At 29.0% G+C, this 24,078-nt stretch overlaps 3 protein-coding genes and 1 long non-coding RNA gene across 4 annotated transcripts; 2 read left to right on the top strand and 2 right to left on the bottom strand.

Moving 5' to 3' along the window:
• Positions 1 to 5,441: 5,441 nt before the first annotated feature.
• Positions 5,442 to 7,946, top strand: LOC108469030 (LOB domain-containing protein 1-like). Its single transcript, XM_017769918.2, has 2 exons — positions 5,442 to 5,822; positions 7,346 to 7,946. Exons 1-2 carry the CDS (start codon positions 5,574 to 5,576, stop codon positions 7,703 to 7,705), a joined length of 609 nt encoding a protein of 202 aa, XP_017625407.1. The 5' UTR covers positions 5,442 to 5,573; the 3' UTR covers positions 7,706 to 7,946.
• A 5,187-nt stretch (positions 7,947 to 13,133) lies between these two features.
• On the bottom strand, positions 13,134 to 16,435 carry LOC108468076 (pentatricopeptide repeat-containing protein At2g27800, mitochondrial-like). Its single transcript, XM_053017930.1, has 4 exons — positions 16,382 to 16,435; positions 16,249 to 16,349; positions 14,848 to 15,540; positions 13,134 to 14,318 (listed from the first exon to the last, which is right to left on the bottom strand). The coding sequence occupies exons 1-3, from the start codon at positions 16,433 to 16,435 to the stop codon at positions 14,868 to 14,870; spliced, it is 828 nt and encodes a 275-aa protein (XP_052873890.1). The 3' UTR covers positions 13,134 to 14,318; positions 14,848 to 14,867.
• A 1,251-nt stretch (positions 16,436 to 17,686) lies between these two features.
• Positions 17,687 to 18,681, bottom strand: LOC128279482 (uncharacterized). The gene is made up of 2 exons (XR_008269671.1): positions 18,501 to 18,681; positions 17,687 to 18,325 (listed from the first exon to the last, which is right to left on the bottom strand). It is a non-coding gene; the product is annotated as an uncharacterized LOC128279482 (long non-coding RNA).
• A 3,098-nt stretch (positions 18,682 to 21,779) lies between these two features.
• LOC108469297 (protein transport protein Sec61 subunit beta-like) lies at positions 21,780 to 22,455 on the top strand. Its single transcript, XM_017770192.2, has one exon. The coding sequence runs from the start codon at positions 21,896 to 21,898 to the stop codon at positions 22,220 to 22,222; it is 327 nt and encodes a 108-aa protein (XP_017625681.1). The 5' UTR covers positions 21,780 to 21,895; the 3' UTR covers positions 22,223 to 22,455.
• Positions 22,456 to 24,078: the final 1,623 nt, after the last annotated feature.

Below are 24,078 nucleotides of genomic sequence, written 5' to 3'. Positions count from 1 at the left end.
CAATTGGTATGGGCATTGTTGTTAATGTAGAAGGTTGTAGGTTTGAGTGCGGTGAAACGCATTATCCTCTTATTTATGGTTGGGGGAGGAGATGAACTAAAACACAATGTCAAAATGTAATCAATTTTTCGATTTTAATTAATTTTTCAAGCATCCAGTTTTCCTTTTTACCGATTCGGATGAGTTCATTGATTTTTCAGGCGAATCCAAATAGTGACCTATAGAAGCTTGGAACTCCCAAAATTGAAAAAATTGTAATTCAATCCCTTTATAAATGATAATGTTATAAGTTAATATATGACAAAATTACACTTTGTCCCCAAAATGAAAAAAAATATGTAATTCCTTCAAAATGATGAAATCATAAATTAATATATAATAAAATTATACTTTGACATCTCAAAAATTTATTTCTACCCCTAAAAATTTCTAATTTCGCCCTTGCTTACAATTCTATCCCCTTATGAATTATCAAATTATAAGTAAATATGTGGTAAAATTACGCATTGTCTCCCAAAAAACGAAAAAAATTATTTAATCCCTTTAAAAATGATAAAATTATAAATTAACTCATGATAAAATTATACTTTTACCACTCAAAAGTTTACAATTCAATTCTTTTTTTTCCGGATTTGCCCTTGCTTATCCCGTCAAACCACTGAATTAACTGTTTAAATCAATCAATTCATGATAACCATTGTTGATATTCAAATCTAGAAATTTTACTCAAAATCACCTTTAAAGATAATTATACTAATTAACCGAACAAAAACTCTTACAAATTTTGTAAGATTTGAAATAATATATATATATATATATATATATATATATATATATATTGCTTACACCTATTCTAAGTTTAATTAGTGAGGAAGACTATTCCTACAATTCTAGATCACCATCTTTGTTCCACAAAAACACTGCAACCTACTGTCTCCCACAAATATTTTTTTCCCCTTTGTGTGTTGTGTCTAAGACTTTGGGACATATCATGCGGCTGACGCCTTTGACATATAAGTTAGGCATTTTATTATGGGTAAATTACTACCAACATCACTAAATTATTAGTAAATTTACATTTCAATTACTCAACTTTAAAAAGTTATAAAATGATCACCGAATTCTTTAAAAGTTTTTTATTTGAGTTGTTGAGATGTTAAAATTGATGATGTTGTACTACCTTCTCTGTTTGCACTGCTAGAGCCGGACAGTAATGGTAGTTCCTCCCAAAAAAAAATTTAGGAAAATTCCATTTCCCCCTTGAAATTTTTAGAATATTTTCATTTCTCTCTTGAAGTTTTTAAAAAATTTTATTTAGGCCCCCAAATTTTGAAAATTCTAATTATAACTTTCGATTTTTTTTTTAAAAAAATTAACCCCTCTTAAAATACTTTGAAATTCTCATTAATCTCACAAAAAGTTTTAAAAATTAATTATACCCTCCATTTTAAAAAAAAAATGTATCATTAAACTCCTAAATTTTTAAAAATTTTACTAGCCCCCTCAAACTTTGTCCCAAGATCTATCACTATGTACTGTCTGTACTAACGGAAAGCTGTCATTCCTCTATTCTTCTGCAGTTCAACTCTTTAGTTTAGTGATTTAAATGAAAACTTTCAAATAGTTCAGTGATCATTTTGTAACATATTAAAGTTAAATGACTAAAATATAAACTTATTAATAATTTAGTGACCTTAAGTGTAGTTTACCCTTTATTTTTTATTTTTTTTTTGGGTAATCCATTGATGTACTTTATTTCCACCATTTTGTGTTGAAATTGCAGCATTCTTAATTTCAACATTGAAGATTGAATAAAAATTGAAAAAAATGGCAAAAGAATTTTGGGGTTTCCTTTTTAAGCTGTTTTCTTAGTGTTTCGCTAACGGTCTGTGTGGGGTAATAGAAAAACTCGATGCTAGCTGCAGTCAATTTAAGACCATTTTTGCCCTGAAACCGTGTGGGTCTTTTTCTATACATCTATACATATAATACTGTGTTGGGATCGAGATAAATTTTTTTTTTTAAAAAAAATTATGGGGTCAAAGCTGAAAAGTTTGGTGTTAAAATGGTTTAAATTGAATATTTAATTTTTTGGAGGGTCAAAAATGCAAATTGTCCATTTGGCTAAAGCTAAAAAGGATTCAATTGAAGTGTTTATATTTAAGAGGGATTAAAAGTGAAATTATACCATTTAAGCTCCTAAGACTGAAATCAACTTTGAATTTTATAAGTTAACTATATTAAATGTTTTCAAATTATTGTTTAAATTTTAAATCAGTATGTACATTTTAAAACAGTTTAATTGAATTCTCAAAAAATTAGTCCGGTTATCGATTTAGGCTTTAAATGTTAGCTTGATGTGAACATAAATAAAACAGGTGGATCCAAATGTCAATAAAATTTAAGTGATATAATGTTTATTTTTCTTTTAACTTGTCGGATCCAAATTATCCATGTTTGTTTGGAGTCAAGATAAGATTATAAAATTCGAGGGTGACAAAACTAAAAATCATGCATTAAAAATGCTTAAATTAATTTATCAAATTTTTAAAAGACTAAAATTATAAAATTTCCATTTAACAAAAAATTAAAAAAAAATTTAAATTGAATCTTTTAATTTTGAGAGGACCTAAAAAGTAATTTACCAAGGAGGCCAAGGTCGCTGCCTAGCTAGTATACACACATGCTGAAAATTTTGAGCTACTAATTAATGTCCAAGTTAATAAATGAGCTAACAAAAGAACTTGATTGATACGATATTAGTATTATAAGGACTCAATTGAAATATTTTAAAATTGAAATACCAATATAAAATCTAACCATAGTTTGAGGATGTTTGTTCCAATTAACCCTACATATTTCTATAATCTTTTACACCATATCTGAAGATCAAAGTTTCTAAAAACAACTTGGCCGACATGAAAATGTCAAATATAGATAATCATCAATTTTGTTATGAAAAATCTTAGTTTTTTTTTTTTTTCCAGCTTTATAGTTCATCTTCCACTAGTTTTTGTTGGTCTTTCACGCCATCCATGCAACATCCATCCATTCATACATACACGTACATACATTATCTTAACCGTTTCACAATAGCTCGTCGTTACATAGTGTACATCCATCCATCCATCCATCCATCCATTTATACATACACACATACATTACCCTAACCGTTTCACAATGACTGGCCGTTACATAGTGTACATAAATTGAAATATGATATTGAATTTACTTCCCTAATGGGAAACCATTGTGATAACCGTCGGTTAACTCTCGAATTTCGAATATCCAACCTCAAACCTCGTTTAAATAAAAATTTAGTGGAAAAGTATTAAAGTAATGGTTGGATTATTTTGTAAAATAGTAAAAATATGAATAATGAGTTAATAAAAGATGTTGTTTTATTTTTTAAAAAGTTAAACTGTTTTTTATAACCTTATAAATATTTATTATTTATTATATTATTTGGGTTTTTTATGTATTTTTTAATTATGTCGGTGTCGGTGAGTTAAGCGATACCAACTCACTCTAAAGTTTTATTATAAGTATTAGAAATTCTATTACACACGTATGCGTGTGGAAACCACAAATTTAGAATATAGATGTGTGTTTAAAAATAACATACAATAGATAATGAAACGTATGGTTTAAGGCCATCATAATAATATTAATTATGATTTAAAAGAATGGCTGTTTCAGAAATTTATAATTGAGTTAAGGATGACACTAACTCAATAAAGTGCTTAAATAATATTATAGATAAATATAGATTAACTCTAATTAAAAAATAAATGATGCTTTTAAAACCGTATTTGTTTTATTTTATTCTTTTACTAGCACAAAAATTAAAAATTTCCATTTAATATTATAAGGACTAATTTAAATTAATCTCTATAATAGAGGGACCAAGAATTACATTTACTTAAATTTCTAACCATTTGTCCACCCAATATTCTCTTTTTTTTTTCTTTTTTTTTTTTAATTTCTTCCACACTCCACTGCTGTCTTAAAAGAGTCTTTTCCGCGTGGACCTTAAATAAATAAATAAATAAAACAAATAATTATTTATTTATTTATTTATTGATTGTCGACAAGTCACCAAATGCTAGTTTTGCTTTTACAGTTCATACAGCTACTTGAAAGCGATTCGAATTTCAGTTTGAAAGAATTTCGAATTTAATTTGATAATTATTAAATTGAGCTGAAGTTATTGATCGGATTAAGATCAAGCATTTTAATATCTGATTCGAGTAGCTTTTGAATCTAATTAAATTTTGCATTTTAATATACATATTTATAAAATTATATTTTTATCCTTAATATATAAAAAAAAATTAAGTGTGGAAAAGTTCGGTTCGACTCAATTACACTTCTAATATGAAATTATATTTTTACCCTTATATACATATTATGGAATTATATTTTTGTGCTAACCCTTATTAAACTCCAACTTATTACTATTTGAGTTCAGCTTGACTTAATTACACCTCAAATAATAAATGTTATCTCTCTAAAGTTGATTTTTCCCTCCCGAAAAGAAAATGAAAAGATAAAAAAACATGCACAAAGATGCTATTTTGATTTCGAATTTTTTTATTTAAATTATTTCGGTTTGAAATTTTATGCTTAATTACTATAAATTTAAATTATTTTAGGTTTGATTTTTCTAAATTTGAGTTGTACGATTTTAAATTATTGAATTTTTATGATCAAATTGATAAAATTAAATTTTCAAGATGAATTTTAGAAATTTAAGTCATTATCATAAAGTCCATTAGGGGTTAGAAATAATAGGATTTTTTGTATGACTTAATTATAGCTCTTTTTGCCATTAACAAATAGTAAGCCAAGTGTGGACCACTTCCATTTTTGGCTGCTTTTGTGTTTTTTTTAATAATTTTATTATAAATATTAATATAAAAATATTTTTAAATATGTATTTTTAGCAAATTTTATTTTTAGTTTCTCAGTGTATTTATTGGAGTGAATTTAGTGACTAATCCTCTGCATTCAGTAAGTCCATTAAGGGGAAGATATTGGCCACGAGTTTTAAAACTGTTCTATAACCAGAACAAGAATCAAACCCTTGACCACTAACTAAAATAAGAGAGATCATTATCATCTCACCTGACTCCCGTAGTTTTTACGAATGCTTCAAACTATGGAAATGTACTTCAATATAAAAAGAATAGTTTTAAAAAAAAATTAGGTCATGGGTCATGAGGTCAACAAAGAAGGAAGAGTTTTTCAAACTAGAAATGGTCATTTTTAGAAGACAAAAAAGCCAAAAGAAATGTAAAAACATAACCCCAAAAAAATGTGAAAAACATAGAAAGGAGCCAGACCAGACACCAATGTAGAAATTTTTTTTTGTTAATTTAATGATGTCATGTTTTATTTTTTATTTTTTTTTATTTGGGCTTATTTCTTCTATAAATAATACCCCATTTCAAAGCAATAAAAAACAAACCCCACAAAAATTTCCTATCAACATATTATGATCATCATCCTATAACTCTTCCTTTTTCTCTCATTTTAAGTCCATTTCTTCTTTTACACTAAAATCTTTCCATATGTTTAAGATGGAATATGGAGAAGCAACCCCGTCCGCCGTTGCTTCTCCAAATTCTTCGAACCCTTCATCCCCTTCGACACCTACGTCTCCTCTGGTCGTCATTAGTCCTTGTGCTGCTTGCAAGATTCTGAGGCGAAGGTGTGCCGATAAATGCATGTTGGCCCCGTATTTCCCGCCAACCGAACAGGCTAAGTTCACGACCGCTCATCGGGTTTTTGGTGCTAGCAACATAATCAAGTTCTTGCAGGTAGTTTATTGATAGTTTTACTAGGAGATTTTCCATGTGAAGAGTAATGGCCAGTTGTAGTAGTGTGAAATGCTTTAAAGGTTTTCACTTTTCTTTTAGAGAAAAAAAGGACTTTTACTTTACGAAAATTAAAAAAGTTAGTCCCTCCTACTTTAATTTGTTGGATTTCAACTCTCGTACTTTACAAAAATCGAAAGTTAGTCCAATTGTTGTTTACATTGATATTATCCAATTGAACTAGCTTTTCGATTTTTGTAACAAAACAGGGATTAACTTCTCAACTTTTGTAAAATAAAAAAATGAAATTCTTAATTAAACCTTAATAAACTCAATTTGAATTAAGTCAAAATTGAATAAAAAAATAATATTTTTGGAACATCTTCTTCTAATCTAAGGCCTAACATTTCTCATTCTATTAAATGAATGCTTTATATCAAACAGCAATATGAACAGCTAGTTTTGAATTGATTTGTTCATATTAGGTAGAATTACATATGGTGCATGTGCTAACGACCCCACTTGCTTTCATCAAATGTTGACACTTCCTAATTACATTTTCTTTGACTATGTCAAGAATTATTCTAACCCAATTTCTTTTTCTCGATCTGATGTCTTGATATTCAGTAGTTACATTGTGCCCTAATCAAATCTGGAGTTAAATCATGTCAAACTCTAGAAGCAAAGCAAGAAATGTTTTTAGAGGTTGAGATTAAGTTATATGTTCTTATGAGAGTTAAAATGCAATTTATTGTATTGACTTATATCTTTATGATTTTCAAAAGGACTAAATCGAAATTCTAAAATTTTTTAAAGGTTAAACTATAATTTTATCATATACTAAGTTAAGATTTTAAATATTTTCTATTTTAAGAGACCAAGGCCTCGCATACCCTTCTTTTTACCTTTATCGGACCCATAAAACTTGAACTCAAAACCTTATACTTTTGCATGTTGAATTTCTTCACTAATTGAGTTCTCTTCATCAATGATATTTGATTTTTTTTCCCACACATTAAGGCCCATTCATTTGTTTACTTATGGTCTTAGTTTAGAGATAATTTGGTTCAAATTATAGTTTTGGTCCTTTTACAATACTCAAATATGGGATTCAGTCCAAATACTTTAATTTATCATATTTTGGTCATTTTACGTTTATAATGTCATCTTTTAGTCTAAATGGTTAATATCATTAACTACTCCAATTAGAATATTATTGTGAATTTTCTTAAAATCCATTTTAACATGATGGGTCGAAAGGGTTAAATCGTGAACTTGAGCATAAAAGAGGACCAAAACAATAATTTGACCTATTGATAAGAAAAGTTCGTTAAAGCCTAAACGTGTAGTGTAGACTTTCCTTTCCCAGTGACATACAGACATGAACAGGAGCTTTGGGGAATAAAATGGTGAAATTTCATTTTAAGTCTTTCTATAAATTTAACAATTCAATTTAGATTTCTTATTATAATGTTTTTTTACTTTAGCCCCCAATAACTTATATTTTTATCTACAACCTCTTTCAGGAACTTCCAGAGTCACAGAGGGCCGATGCAGTAAGTAGCATGGTGTACGAAGCTAGTGCGAGGATCCGAGACCCGGTATACGGCTGCGCTGGGGCAATCTGCCAGTTGCAGAAGCAAGTCAACGAGCTCCAAGCACAGTTAGCCAAAGCTCAAGCCGAAGTGGTCAACATGCAGCTACAACAAGCGAACCTCGTGGGGGCTTTGCTTTGCATGGAGGCGACTGCGCCGCCTCCTCAACCGCATCCCCAACAATTCGCCGTCGACACCTTCATATGTAGCCCACAAAGCTACCATAGCAATCCCGGCTTCATCGACGACGACGACAACAACAACCTAGGATCCTTATGGGAGCCTCTGTAGACATAATTGATGTCAAAGGTCCCATGAAACTCTTCTACAGGAGAAGTTGAAGGACATTAGATTAATAAAGGCCAAGTTACGATTCTAGTCCCTCTATTATACTCAAATTTCATATTTAATCCTTATACTTTAATTTGACATAAAATTATTCTAATTTACTTTTATAATGTCATTAGTTAGTTTAAATAATTATCACCTTTAATTATTCTAGTTAAAATATTGGCATGGCTTTCTCGTAAAAGACACTTCTTTCAACACAAAGTAATTCATGTTAACATGATGAGTTGAAAGGAAAGCTTCTAAAAAAAAGCCACATCAACATTTTAATCGGAATAGTTATGATGTTAATTGTTTGAGTTACCTAATGACGCTATAAAAATGGAAGGATAAAAATATGTCAAATTAAAACATGGGGATTAAATCTCAAATGTGAGCACAGTGAAGGGATTTAAAACCATATTTGACCATTAATTAATATTCAACTGTAAACATTACTAATAGGTTATAATAACTTTGTATAGACGAAAAGATACCTCCAATTTGTTTCTAAACTTTATTTATGTGCTAATTATGAAATAACTTTTTCTTTGGTCAAATTCTAGTTTTGGTCCCTTATTATGCTTAAATTTAAAATTTAGTCCCTTTAATTTGATTCACTCTACTTATAATATCATTGGTTAGTCTAAATAAAATGATATTTTTCTTAAAAACAGTTGTTCCAACTCATCATACTAATATGAATGTTTTTATATCGAAACCTATGTATCTAAGAAAAAATCCACATCAATAATTTAACCATAATAGTTAAGGGTGTTATTTATCTCGACTAACAAATAACATTATAAAAGCAGGAGGACTAAATTATAAAAATTGAAGTATAATAACTAAATCTAACAAATTTTAGCATACTAGAAAAAATTCACATAAATAACTTAACCATAATAGTTAAGGGCATTATTTACATGGACTAACAAATGACACTATAAAAACAGGAGGACTAAAACTTATAAAAGTAAAAGTATAATGACTAAATCTAACAAATTCGAGCATATTAGAGAGACTAGAATCATATATTCTGACTTTTTTTTTTTTTTTTGCATTAGACTCCCCCACTCGAGTTTTTTTTATACTTACTGAAATATCGATAAAATAACAAAATATACATATTCAAGTCTTCAGATAACACCAATTTTAAATTTAATCCTTTAATATATTTAGTTTATTTTATGGCATATAAAAAAAAAAAAAAACCTATAGCTAGACTCAATGTTTGGGTTTTAACCTAATTTCAACTTGTAACAAATTTTAGGTCACCTACTAATACTATTTATGATATACTTAAAATTTATGTTTGATTTAATTCCTTGTCAAACAAGTTTTTGACACCTCTCTCTCTCTTTTTATTAGTTTTCAGTTGTGTTATTTGAGTCGGAATGGATTGAAAATTTATCGGTATATTGAACCGAACACAAGGGTTGAATAGAATTAAATTATAATTTTTGAAATGTCAATATATAATTTTATCATTTATTAATTTATTTTATTATTTTTAAAGAGCTAGAATGATTTTTTTGAGGGTCAATGTACAAATTTATCGTATATTGATTTATATATTTGTTCTTTATGAGAAACTCAAAGGTTAAGTTTCTATTTTTACCCCTAGACCTATGAGCTAATTGCTCAAAACCCGTAAAATTTAGAACTTGAGTTGAAAAGTAAACCAATTAAGTCGGGTTTAAATTTTTTTAATTATTATTGAACCGATAATTGAACTGAAAATTAATTATCAATTTTTAAATAAAATAAAATTTAATTTAAAAAATTTAAATTGAAATTAAATATTTGTGCCTAAATCAAGGTGTACTTTTCTAAATGACTAATCATTTTCCTAATACAATGAAACATTTTTCAATTTTATTTTCCTAAATTTGACTAATTAGGGTGACTAGTTTGACCTTTTGGAAGGTTCAAGAATCTTATCTTAACTAATTCACCACCACAATTTAATTTCTTTTCTTCTTCTTATTATTATTATTATTATTTTTTATGAATCGACCAGATCATAATTCAAAAATATTTTATTTAAATTTAATCTGTAAATTAATTTATTATTTAACTCGATATATGATAATTCATTTGAAAAATTCAACTCATAGAAAATTCAAAATTTTAATAAATTTGATAATAAACATTAAAAAATAATTGACTTATAATTAATAAAAGTCTATATCAAAATTTATCTTAATATTAATGAACATCAACTTAATAATAAAATATTCATAATCAATTATCACTTAATAGTCAATATTATCATAATTTATATTTTTTATCTTAATATCATACTATCATTTAAAGAAAAAAATAAAATAGATATTATTTTATAAATTTTATTTAATATTTAATTTTTAGATATTTTGTTTTAAAATTTAAAATTTTACATTTCTCAAACAATATATTTATATTCAACTTGAACCTAAATCATGAAACTCGAACTCGACCTTGAACAATGAAGTTTAGAGTTCAAAATTTGAGTTTAAGTTTAGATTTGAGTTTCGGGTTTGGAGTTTGGGGTCCAGGGTAAAAAGATTACTAAAATTATGTGTCAATGACATAGAAAAATTGTTGAAATATTATTAAATAATTAAAAAAGAACCATGGATGATGTGGTGGGAAGGGTCCATAAAATAATTTCTCCGGATTTGATTATGGATTAAATTGCAATTAACAGGGCACATGCAAATGTTTCAAAAACTAATGGTCATGATTTTGAGATTTTGTCTCCTTTTTGGAATTCTGATTTTAAATCATGTGCTTCCCACGTGATTTGATCTTTAAAATGGCTACAATAAATTTGTCATTTTTTGGTAACAAAGTTTATTTTTATTTCTATTCTTTGAAAAAGACAAAATGAAAAATCATTTTTTTCCCAACATCCCACTATTCTCCATGCTCAATTTCTTTTAAAAAAATCTGATAACTTTTAATGGTAAAAAGATTTCTCTCGTATTTCTTAGTTTCGATATTGAGTAAATTGATAATTTTCTAAAAAAATTCATGTAATTTAGTCTTTGTCAATTTCGAAAATGAGCAACCAATGACAATTTATCCTACTTTTAATTTGTATAATAACAAGTTTATCTTCGATGTTTACAAGTTTTGTCATTTTTGTCATAATTCTAAAACAAATCAAGATATTTAGAATCGGGACCAAATTGACAGAATATGTAAATGTTTAGGGATAAATTTATTGATTTTTTTAGAATTAAGACAACATTGAGGGTTGTTATACCAATCAAAGGTAGGATAATTTGACTAAAGAAGTTAACATCATGATTAATTGTCTTTAGTTACTCACTTTCAAAATTGAGATGGACTAAATTGCTATGTTTTTTTTTTAATAGACCAATTTGCTCGATATCAAAATCAAGAAGGATCAAAGACGTCTTTTACCTTTTTTGCATCTATATAATGTTAATATTTTTAACCCTATGATATTAATTAAGAGAGACTAAATTGTCACATTATTCCAATACACGAAAAACTGCCAAGTTCAGGGATTAAGGCTTAGTTTGGATGGGCGATTGGGTGCGGCAATGTGCGTTTAACTTACTTTTTGACTCAGGCTACAGTATCGCTACAGTATTCAATCTCACCGCCACTGCTGTTTTTACACTAAGCGCAGGTAAACGCACCGCCCATCCAAACTCACCCTAACTTTGACAAAAAAAGGTTCAGGCCCCAATATAAGAATAGTTGTTAAATTTAGGCTCCCAAAAAGTGGATTAACCCTATAATTTACTTCACAATTTATAAAGGGACAAAGTAGCATTTAGTCCCTGAACTTGAAAACTTTTCCCAAGTTGATCCCTAAATTTTTTTGTCCATGTTAATCCCAACACTTGACATGTTTTTTCAATGTGGTCTATAAAATTGAACATAGATTCCATTAAAATATGATGACATGACACTCTAACAAAGTACCACATAATCACTTAAAAATTTTAAAAAATTATATAAAATCTAATAGACATAAAAAATTATATATATATATATAAAATAATTATGTGACAATGTGGTACAATCTCAAAATATCACATCATCACATTTTAGCAAAAATCAAAATTTAAGGATCAAATTGAAAAAAGCTGTCAAATTCCAAAACTAATGTGGATAAAAAAAATTCGAGGATCAATATAGAAAAGATTGTCAAATTCAAAGACTAAGTGTTACATTATATCTTATAAAAAAATATACTTTTTAATTATTTTCCAATTTAATTGATTAATATCATTTCAATACGATTAAAATATCATGTGCATTGTTCCTTAGATTTTCATGATATTTTCATGGCTGAAATGATGGGCATGCCACCATGCCCATGGAGCTCCTCCCTTACCCATACTTCATTCAAAACCATATAATAATGACACCCACGTTCCAACATTTATTCCATCTTTAATTCTCTAAAAAAACAATTTAAAATTTTTATTCATTCGAGCCTGGATGTCTAATCGATATTTGAGAGAATTTTAACAAAAATATCAATAAATTAGACAATAATTAGATCTTGTTTAAAAATATGCGGTTTATTTTCAAATTCTAACTATATATATACTATATATTAAAGAGATAATTAAGTTAATGTTGCACATCAACCATATATAAACTCAATTATGAAATTACCAAAAACCCATTTTTTTACAAAATAAAAATATGGTTAATGGGTATTTATGTCTTTTAGCATTTTGATAAGTTTAGAAAAATAAGTACACATTATATGAATGTTTGTCATATTTTTTCACTAACTCAACTTTATTATCATTTCAACTAAAATCACATTTGATTTTTATGTCAAATTTTTATAAATATTTTATATTCGAGTCTTTGGCTGAGTTGGTATCTCGATTCAACCAAGCATCAACTCGATTAGGAAACGACTAAAAACCTATTATGTTTATAAAGAAACAAATATTATTATTATATAAAATCTATAATAATCAATTTAAATCCGAAAACATACCTATGCATGATGTGGTTTGAAGTTAAACCTACCATTTCAACCGAAACTTCATTTATTTTTATACAATTTTTTAATAAATACATTTTTAGAGCCACTCAAATCAAAATCAAACCTTTTAAGAACTGGTCACATAATGATCAATCATTTTTAAATTGTCGAATAATGACTAAATCTATTCGGACGTACTCAAACACGAACAATAAAAAATAAAAAAATAAACAAAACCTTAATTAGAACAAAATACTAATCCTCAAAATATGTAATAAAATAATCCTTAACCAATGTCTATAACCCTAGTCATCTTCGAGCCTATGTCCGTACGTATGTCTGACACCCGTGTTCAATGCATAAGATCCTCCTCAAATCTCTAAGTACAAGGAAAGAGAAAAAACATATGTAAAATACATATTCATATCCAACACTAACATTCAAGTCTGAGTAACATAGCTCTGGTCCATGGAACCTATCTCGTAAATTCACTGGTATATTCTACCATGATGATGTACCAATGAGAAGAAAATACACTGAACTACAGCTACAAGAAAATTTAAAGGGAGTAGAAATATTATGTTTATTTGGTATGTTGTACTTTATTGTAATCAAACGATACAGGTTGCCATATTTTTCAGCCAACAAATGTTATCTATTAAATAACTATGGCCTATGTTGCTCCGACTCTTCATTTTACTTGAAATACCTGTGTCTGATAGTCGTGTCTGATGCATATTGGGGATATGAGTACGAAAATATGACCCCTTTTTTCCGGTCAAAAGAATATTCCACCTAGCATAGCAAAGAGGATCCCTTGCTATCAGACCTCAATTACCTAGGTACCAAAAATGAAGACGGGATGCTTCAACCCAATTTGTCAAGCACATCCTCTTCCTCACATGGGTGGCCACCCGGTGTGCCGCTTTATTTGCTTGTCTCTTCACAATTCAAAACTCAATAGCTTCACACGTTGTACATCTAACCTCAATTTTTCCTTTTCAGATAGTCTAAACCCTCTCTTGGAGCTGCAGCTTCAGCCTGAACTGCTGAGTTTTATGTTTCTCACAGTCCCATGTCGCACAATCATTTCAACATTCTCATTCCAAATTACAACTCCTATTCGTCCCTTTCCCACCATCAGCTCCATCGCAGTTAACTTTCATCCAAGTAGCCTTAGGCCTTTCCCATTTAGCCTTCTCTACCTCTTTACTGTCTAGCCTCTCGTTCCTCCTTTAGCTTCCTGCAAAAGTTTAGCTTCCTTCTCCACATATTCCGAATTCTTGCTATATTATTAGTATCAACTCTCCATAAAAAACACCTTGATCTTAGCAGGCACCAATGCATAATGGCATAATGGCCGTTGTACTAGCTTCCTTCTCCACATATTCCGAATTCTTGCTATATTATAAGTATGAATTCTCCATAAAAAACACCTTGATTTTAGCAGGCACCAATACATATCCACTTCCAAACTTTTTTTATCATGACACAGGAAGTAGAACAAACCTCCCCTTTTGTTCTCCTTATTTCAGCACCCGATATCCAGACTCAACCGTATATTCCCCATCAGCCTCCAAGGACCCTTCAAATAGATGAAAAGACCTTAAAAAAAGAAAAGAAAAGAAAATACCCACGTCAGACACCTACTCGTGTCAAACACATTATCGTATCCAAAACTCACAACTGAGTTAGAGTACACATAGACTGAACCATATATTTCACACATGGAAAAGAAAAACCGAAGATATTGAGAATAAAGCATTTTGAAAGGTTTTCAAATGCTGCATTTATTGTTGACAAACAATGCAGGATCAAAACTTGAACTATGATATTCCTAAATCCCTAAATCACATACATTAAAATCAATTCATACGAATGCAAATCTAGATAGAACAAACATGTATAAATGAAAGAAAACGTTTAAAAAAAATCATTAAAAGCATGCTTCTTAGGGTTTTGTTTTTCTTTTTTTGTCAATTTATCATCTATGTCAACTAAAATTAGTTCAATATCAAGGCTGTCAACACACATTATAGTGGTTCGGTTCGAATGAATGATGGTGAAGTAACGATTTACGCATATTAGGACATAAAATGTTATGAGCAAAAACTAAAATTCTTGCATGCAATACCTGATCCAGCTTCTTTCATTTCAATCCCCATAGCTATCCTCCATTGCATAAAGAAGTTTCCGATAAGTATGTCCATCGACAAGATCTTTACTTTGCAACTCTCTTAACAATCCCATGGCTTCCTCAACCCTTCCTCTTCTGCAAATCTCATCCAAAATCGTTCTATACGTTATCAAATCAGCAGACTTCCGCATTTCAATCATCTCTCTCAGATAATGCACCGCTTCTTCAACCTCTCCAGCAATTGCCAAAGCATTCACAAGGGAGTTATACGATTTACCACTAGGAATAAACCCGTTTCTCTTCATTTCATCACACAACTCCCTAGCATTATTCGTTCTACCTTGCGCACATAACCCGTAAATCAAATAATCATAGGAAAAAGCATTAGGCAAGCACTTGTAAACCACACCCATCTGGTGAAACACACGAAGAGCATCATTGACATGAAGTGAAAGCACGTATCCTTTTATCATAGAATTCAACGTGAAAACATCAGGTTCGATCCCGTCATCAACCATTTGCCTGAACAAACACCTAATAGTCTCCATATACATATGGTTTATATAAGAATCCTTTCCCCTACTCAACATCGCGGTGAAAAGAATGTTATACGTCCTAATAGACGGCCTACAATCGAATTTCCGATTGTTCCTCATATGCTTAAATATATTCACAGCTCTAGTTAACTTCCTGGCTTCAGCAAAAAAGTAAATCATGGTATTATAAAGGGGCTCAGAACCGAACGAACGAAGTGCAAGCACTTGGTTAACAACAACATCCATTTCTTCATACATTTTCGCAACACCGAGCTTCTTTATAATAATATGATAAGTGAAAACATTGTGCTTAAACCTAGGTTGTTGAGCAGCCCAATTGAATAATTCCCAACACACTAAAGGATCATCTTCTAGTGTTATTACATTGTAAAGCTCATCAGCAGTGAACCTAGGTGGGAGCTGTGAAATGACTTGTTGAAATTTAGCTTGGTCAAGAACAGGCTTTTGACTAGCTTTTAATCTCTTATTTACCCTCCTTCTATATGATCTTGGTGGGGCTTTAGTTGAGTAAAAATAAGTGTAAAATTTATTTGAAATTGAAGTGGGAGATGTAATCGATGATGGGTTGATTTGGGTAAAGGTAAACGGGCTGTGTTGAGGGTTTTTGAAGGTACCCAAATTACAAGAAAAAACAGAGTAAAATGGGAAATGGTGAAATGGGTACTTGTGAAAAAGATTAATCAAGCAGTTTCTACGAAGAGCAATCATTTTGATGCTCATCAAACGAAATTGCAACTGGATTTATGGCAATAACAAAGAATATTTATATGTATATACTTTTCTGTTTGCTTCTCGGGAAAACAAGAGAAAAAAATGAGAAAATGGGTGCTGCAAATCTAACCTCGAAACATATCGGAGAAGGCACTGAACGGTGAGTAGCACAGCATCAAAACGTAAAATTGATGGCTGTGTTTTAGCTCTATGCCCATACAAGAACAGTGGCTAACAAGAAGAAATTAAATCACCAGTAAAACCTTGAGCCCTCCAAAACAGCGGTGTTGATGGCCCGGACGGAGACCCGAGCCCATTTTCAAAAAAATAGGCCCTGGCTTAGGCTCTGCCCAGTCCGCATTAAATAATTTATTTTATTATTTAAAAATAAATAAAAATGTTTTTATTTAAATTTAATTATAAATACGTATGTATAGCTATTTTTATTTTTAGGGTAAACTTCATCGGATGCTACTAAATTATTAGTGAATTTATATTTTAGTCACTTAATTTTAAAACGTTACAAATTAATCACTAAATAGTTCAAAAAACTTAATAATTAATCCGGAGCGAACCAAAAAAAAAAACCCAATTGTTTTGTAGTTTTGGTGAATTGAGTAAAAACTAATTTAATATCGTAGAAAAAAAAAGTTGACTATGGCCATATTTGATGAAGTGTTGAAAAAATCTAATTAACTGAAAATTAGTATTTTCAGCAACTTAATTTCCCAAACACCTTTGATTTCAATACAGAGGCGGATACAATGGGGCTGACAGTGGCCCTGGCCCCCCCTAAAATAGAAAATTTATATTTAGGCCTTTGAAATTTTTTTTAAATTTTAAATTAATAAGGTAAAATTATACTTTGGCTCCCCCTAAAATTATAAAAATTTGATTTTATCCTTTAAAAATTATAAAGATATATACTATAAAAAATTAAATTTTAATTCGGCCTCCCTAAAAATTTGTTCTGACTTCGCCCCTGTTTCAACAGTAAAAAAATACTAGATAAAATATTTTCCACGAAAAAATGTCTCAAAATGTCTCCCCAGTGAACTTAACAAAAAAAAATTAATGATATTAACAATTAGAAATACTAAATTGCAACTGTACGAAAAGTTCAAGGACTTAGAACATATTTTAACATTTCAATTTTTTAAATATCAGGGATAAAACAATATTTAATCATTGAATTTAACAACCTTATCCAACTTGGTCCAGAAACCTTCCTTTTGTCCAAATTAGTCTCAAAAGTCAAAATTAGGCAACTTTTCTCGTTTTGGCCTCTGAACTTGGATTCTATTAAGGTCCAATTATGTAGCACTTTGATATTATATCATGTCATCACTCGAAAATATATGAAATTTTTATATAAAATTTAAAAATGAAAAAAAATTATTAAATTTTTTTTAATGATAAATAATGATGTGGCACAATTTGATAGTGCCATATCAATAGATTCCAAGTTCAAGGACCAAATCAGGAAGAACTTTCAAGTTCCAAGGGGCAAAAAAAAAGTTTTAAAACTAATATAAAACAATTATCAAATTCAAGGACTAAATGCTATATTATTCCTAAATACATTTATCGATTCACAAACATTGTCAAAATACAGGGATTAAAAGCAATTTTAACCTTTTAATTCAAAAAAAAAACTACCTTAAAAGTACCATGGTGCTCTTATACTAAAAATTAGATTATATTTTGTACCCTCTACTTAAAATATGGATAAATTAGTCCCTATAGTTAGATTAAAGAGTAAATAAGCTATATTGTTAAAAATTGATCCATGTATGTTAGCATAACGTACATGTGGCACATTATGTTTTACTGTTTAATTACTCTGTCAACCATGGCAATTTTTAATAGTAGAAACAGATGAAATTTTTAATAAAAAAAATTTACTATTTGATCTAATGTATAAGGATTAATTTATCTACTTATTAAGTAGAGGGGATAAAATGAAATTTAAAACCTAGTATAAGGGCTTCCATGATATTTTTACCAAAAACTACCCAGCATTCGCTGTAGAAACCAAGCCAGTATTGCACGACAGATCCTTCAAATCCAAAGCTCGATCTCCATTAACGTCAGCTCCCATGGATTCTTCGACCATCGCTTCGATGTTTACTCGAAAACCCATTTCTTCATTAGCTCGAACAAAGGCTTTCACGGCTTCTCTTCTTCTTTCATGCTCTGCAACACTACTAACCACCCCCCCCAAAAAAAAAAAAAACACAAACACACACAATAATTTAGTTTAGTTTCCATGGGGATACCTGCAAACATTGTGAGAAAACATATATATACTGAGAGAGAGAGAGAGAGAGAGAGAGAGAGAGAGAGAGAGAGAGAGAGAGAGAAATTTTAGAATTATCATACTCTTTAAACCGGGAAAAATGGTGGGTAATGCCGGAAATACAGAGAGGAAGGCCATGAAAGCTTAACATTGACTGCAATATTGTTTTAGTAATGATTTGTTTGAAGAATAATAAGACAAAGTAAGAGGAGGAGTTTAAGTAAGGGACTGAGGGTGTTGGTCTCTTCAAATAAAAAATCGATTTATTTCGCATTTTTATATTGTTGGAAGAGATATTTACGAACTCTTAACATAAAAAAAACGGACATGAAAAGTACCCGATTTTAATAAAACAGACATGAAAAATATTGATAAAAATTATTTTGATTATTTTTTGGTAAATTATATTTAAAGTTGTTAAATTATTAGTAAGTTTAGACTTTGGTTATTTGAGTACTTAACTATTTGAAAGCTTTCGTTTAAGTCACCGAGTTGTTAAAATCGTTGCTGTATGACTTTCTTTGTTCACACCGACTGCAGTAACCGAAAACTTTCCTCCCATTTTCTTCTATTGTTCTTTTTTTTTTCATCAAACAGCTTTTAATATTATGAATCTGTGAACTGAAATCTAAATAACTTTCTTCTCGTATCTCTAACTATCAAATCAACTTGGATATGAGATATGATTTTTTACTCATAAATGGGTATTATTTCACCGTACTGATTGTTGAATCATTGTTTGAAACTTGTCGGTCGAACTTAAAAAATAAAAAGACTTAACAGTCCAGTGATTTAAACAAAAAATTCAAATAGTTCAATGATTATTTTGTAACCTTTTAAAGTTGAAGTAACTAAAACACAAATTTAATAAAATTTAGTAACATTGAGTGTTATTATTCTTTATATGTAATCGTAGGATAGATAATTATTATAGTATTAATTATTTGGATCGTTTTAATAGATACATGGATAGTTGAGTTTTTAATGTTACAATCGAGATTGACAAATTGTCGAATATCTTTAATTGATATTTTTAAAATTAAAAAATATCAATGACCAATTTCTACTATCTTATAGTTAAAACAACTACAACTTGAAATATTGTAATAACGAGTGATGATCAAATTAAAAAATCATTGTTCTCGATTCAATCATATAAAATAAAAAATTGAATAAATTTTAAATTTTCATTAGAAAAAAATAGAAAACAAGAATATGTTGATAAACATAAATAAAAATAATATAAACATTGTAATTTATTTTATAAATTATAACAAGAAAATTAAATATTTACAAACGACTTTTTATCCCGTTCAATTATATTTTACATTATTTCGATTTTTTAAAATTTATCCGACCATCGATTCTTAATTCAACATGTTAAATTTTAATAATATTTATTTTGTATACATTTTAAATTAATCTATTTAATCTTTTTGTGCTATTATTGACAATTAATGTTTGAAATTTGTTGCCTGGTGGCCTTCGTATGGTGATTTTCTTTATTGATTTAAGGTTGGAACACGTGCATGTGTTGTTATATTTATGTGGTCTATTTTTGTCTCTTTTTTAAAACATTTAACACGTGGCATTTTATAATCATTGTGTACTATCTTTAAAACATTTAACACGTGGCATTTTATAATCATTGTGTACTATCTCCTTAAAATTTGCTATAAGCTTTTATACTTTACAGAATTTTGAAATGTAGTACGTGTATTTTTATTTTCAATTTTTTTTTACTTTTTAAATTTTAAAATTTAAAATGAGTATTTCGTATTAGGGTTAAATAGTGATTTGCCTCCTGAATTATATCTCATTCATCAATACAGTACCTGTGATTTTTTTGTTCTCAACTTGGTAACTAGGGTTTTATTTTGTCAATCACTTTACTCTATATCGTTATGAAAAGTGACATGATAATGTTGAATAAATCAACGATCGACACGCGGCATAATATATATATATATTAAAAATGATTTTCCATTTTTTTCTTTATTTACTTTTTTATTTTCATTTTGTATTTTTTAACAAATATTGTGTCACGTGTCAGTCGTTGATTGGTTTAACATTTCCATATATCAAATTGAGAACAAAAAAATCACAAGTACCACATTGAGGAATGAGGTATAGTTCAGAGGGCAATTCACTATTTAATCCTTTTTACTATTTCAAAATGTCACACAAACAAATTTAACAGTATTAACAATTGAACCTAAATTTTGCCATTTGAAAGGTAAAAGAACTAAATTTCTAAAAATAAAAGTATAGGGACTAAAATCTAAATTTTTTAAAAGCACAAGCACTTATGAAATATTTGAACTTTTTATTAAGCGTAAACTGCACTAGTAGTCACCCAACAATTGGTAAGTTTTTTTTTTTGGTCATCCAGTTATAAAAAGTTACAAACTTGTCACCTAACTATTCAATTTTATCTTTTTTGGTCATTGATCGTTAAATGGCTAATAAAAAGATGACGTGATAGCTTTTAAATTTAGCATAACAACATTTTGAATCCTGAACATTTATATATTGTGTCATTTAGTCATGATTTTAAAAAATTAACCTTTTACATTTATGCATTATGTAATTTGGTTTTTTGCAATTTTTTGTGACTTTTTATTTAAAAGCTAAAAAAACTAAATTTGATCGAAATATACAAAAATAGAAACACTAAAATATCCAATATAATAATTTTCATTTTTTCTCATTCTTTTAAAATTAACCCTAATTTCATAAAAGAATCCTTAAAAAAAGACTAAATTACACAATGTGTAAACGTTGAGGGTTAAATTTTTTAAAAATCAAGACTAAATTAACACAATTTATAATATTAATGGTTAAAATTACTTCAATTATTGCTCAACATCATTGCTAATTTTTCATACTAGCTTCACCTTCAATGACACCCAAAACTATGGGTTCGCAAAGTATTATTCTTATTGTCATCCTTCAAACACAATGGGTACAGATACTTCATTTCACTCGTTTTCATTATGTAAGTGCTCGTGTCGAATCAGTTTCAATTCAACTCGTTTTAAAAATTATGAACCGGCAAATAAACTTTAAAAAACTAAATTGGGAACATTAGGGATTAAAGTGGCAAAAATAAACTTTAAGAACTAACGTGGGAAAAGTGTATACTTTGAGGACTAAAGTGTGCATTAAAGCCTATTTACAAACTATCAATGTCCAAATCAAGGACCAAAATAAGAAAAAGGTATACTTCAAGGACTAAAGTGTGCATTAAAGCCTATTTACAAACTATTATTGCCCAAATCAACGTCAAACCGTTGACTAATTATCTAAGAGAAAAAAAAATCCTGATCGTCCAAGATATTACTATTTTACCCTCCACATTTCACTCTTCTCCCCCACCTCTCTCTCTCTCGCAGAAATTAAAGAAAGAAAAATTCTCACACACACAAAAGAAAAAAAGAAAAGAAAAGAAAAGAAATCACATTATTCTCCCAAAACCATGGCAAGAGGTTCCTCTCACTCGCAAAACACCGCTTCCTCCACCACCACCCGTCCCGGCGTCATGGCTCCTCGAGGTTCCGCTGCAGCGACGGCCGGAATGCGTCGTCGCAGGGTTACGGGAGGCGCTGCTGCCACCTCCGCATTGACCACCGTCGGCTCCGGATCGAGCAACATGCTCCGGTTCTACACAGACGATGCTCCGGGCTTGAAGATCTCCCCTACCGTTGTTCTTGTCATGAGTTTTTGCTTCATTGCCTTCGTCGTTGCTCTCCACGCTTTTGGCAAGATCTATCGCGCCAAAGCTGGAGCCGGAGCTGGACCGTGAATCATGACCAGAACCCGGTCTCGTTTTTTTTTCGGATCTATGAGGTGTTCTTGAATCGGTAACTGAATAATAATCGATTTGGTTTTAACTTTTTGATACTGTAAATGATGGATGGGTGGCAAGCTTGAAATTAACCAATGGTGTTTGATCCAGTTAGTTTTCAAAATTTTCGTTAGTGTTCTTACCTTCTTTTATTTTCCCGAGAAAGTGAATTTATTTTCTTTCATTTTGTACACATTTTTTTTTATCAGATTGCAGAAATGGGATTTGCTTAACCCTTTTACTAGCTTTAATTTAGATTTAATCGAAAAAAAAATGAAGTCAGAATTTTTTAAGTAAAATTAAATTATCTATTTATAATTTTAAAAGATTAAATTAATTTTTTATTATTTTAAAAGTAAAAGTATAATTTTATAATTATTAATTTAAAATTTTATAAATTATAAAATATGTTTTATTTTAAGAGAGCCGAGTGTTTGTCAGCTCTCTTTAAATTGGTCCCGATTTTGGGTTAAGGTTTATTTTCTTGCAATATTTTGTACAAGTAACAATTTTCTGAATTTTGCATTTAAATTTTAATGATTTAAAGATTTTTTTATTATTTGGAAACTGAGTTTTTAATTAAATATTTTATTAAAAGTGTTGGACTTTTTCATTAAAAATTTCATCCAATTCTAAATATTACATGATTAATAAAATAACAATTACGTGTGTCTCGTTTTGATGTATAATAATTAATTTTAACAATAAAAATAAATAAAAATTTTAATAATAATGGACTAATGTATTCTTTTATCTAACATATAAAATTAATTTACATATTTTTAATAAAAGAATCAAAAATATAATTCACTCTCAATACAAAAATCTCTATAATGCTTTTATTTGCTAACATTTTTTTTAATTACTTAAAGAGTTTTTATTTTTATTTTCGATTTTTGTAAATTTGAAGTTTGAGTTCTTGAATTATTATTTTGTTATTTTAATAAACTCTTGTAAGTCATAGTTAAAAAATGATGTTCACTCATAGAACCCATTATGGTTCTTGCTTTCGGTAAACCTTTATTTGGGTAGTTCCCTTCAGATGAAATGTATGCGTGTGTGATATAAGTATATCTTCACGTGTGTATGTACAAAAAACAAGAGAATAACTTTTATGATTTTTTTTTTTAGATTCTCCTATATTCAGTCATTATATCAAATTTCAATTAAATTCGAAGTCAAAGAATAATGCTCTCTCAAATTCATTTTCTCTACTCACAAGAATTCGATTCCTTATTATTTAAGAGCCATTAAATTCTTTACCCCCAATCCAACAAGTAAATTATTGAACTAATTCTAGGCTTAAATTTTTTAAATATTGTAAAAAGTCACCTAAATTTTTAATTATTTTGGGTCAACTACAAAAATAATCATTAAACTATGTTTATAATTTTGTTTTAGTCACTGAACTATTAATTTTTTTAATTTATTCACTCAACTTTTTAAAATCAAATATTTTAGTCACTCTTCTATTAATTCCCATTAGACGAGTGACAAAAAGCCAATGTGGATATTTTTTATTGACCTAATGTTAAATTTAATGGTAAATTATAAAAATAGTCACTTTTGTTTACCTCAGATTACATTTTAGTTACTTATATTTGGAATGTTATATTTTAGTCATTTACGTTAGCGTTTGTAACATTTTAGTCACAGAGCCGTTAATTGTCGTAAACGATGTAACAGTAAGCTGACGTGGCAAGTTAAATCATCATTTCAAACAAAAATTTTAGGTTAAATTATACAACTGGTCATCATATTTTTTCGTTTGAGCAATTTAATTTTTTCTTTTATGTTATTTTAACTTTTTTTTT

Source organism: Gossypium arboreum, chromosome 8 (assembly GCF_025698485.1).
Source record: "Gossypium arboreum isolate Shixiya-1 chromosome 8, ASM2569848v2, whole genome shotgun sequence".
Taxonomy (NCBI): domain Eukaryota; kingdom Viridiplantae; phylum Streptophyta; class Magnoliopsida; order Malvales; family Malvaceae; genus Gossypium; species Gossypium arboreum.
Note: the sequence above shows the minus strand (reverse complement) of the source record. Positions and strands in the feature narration are given on the sequence as shown.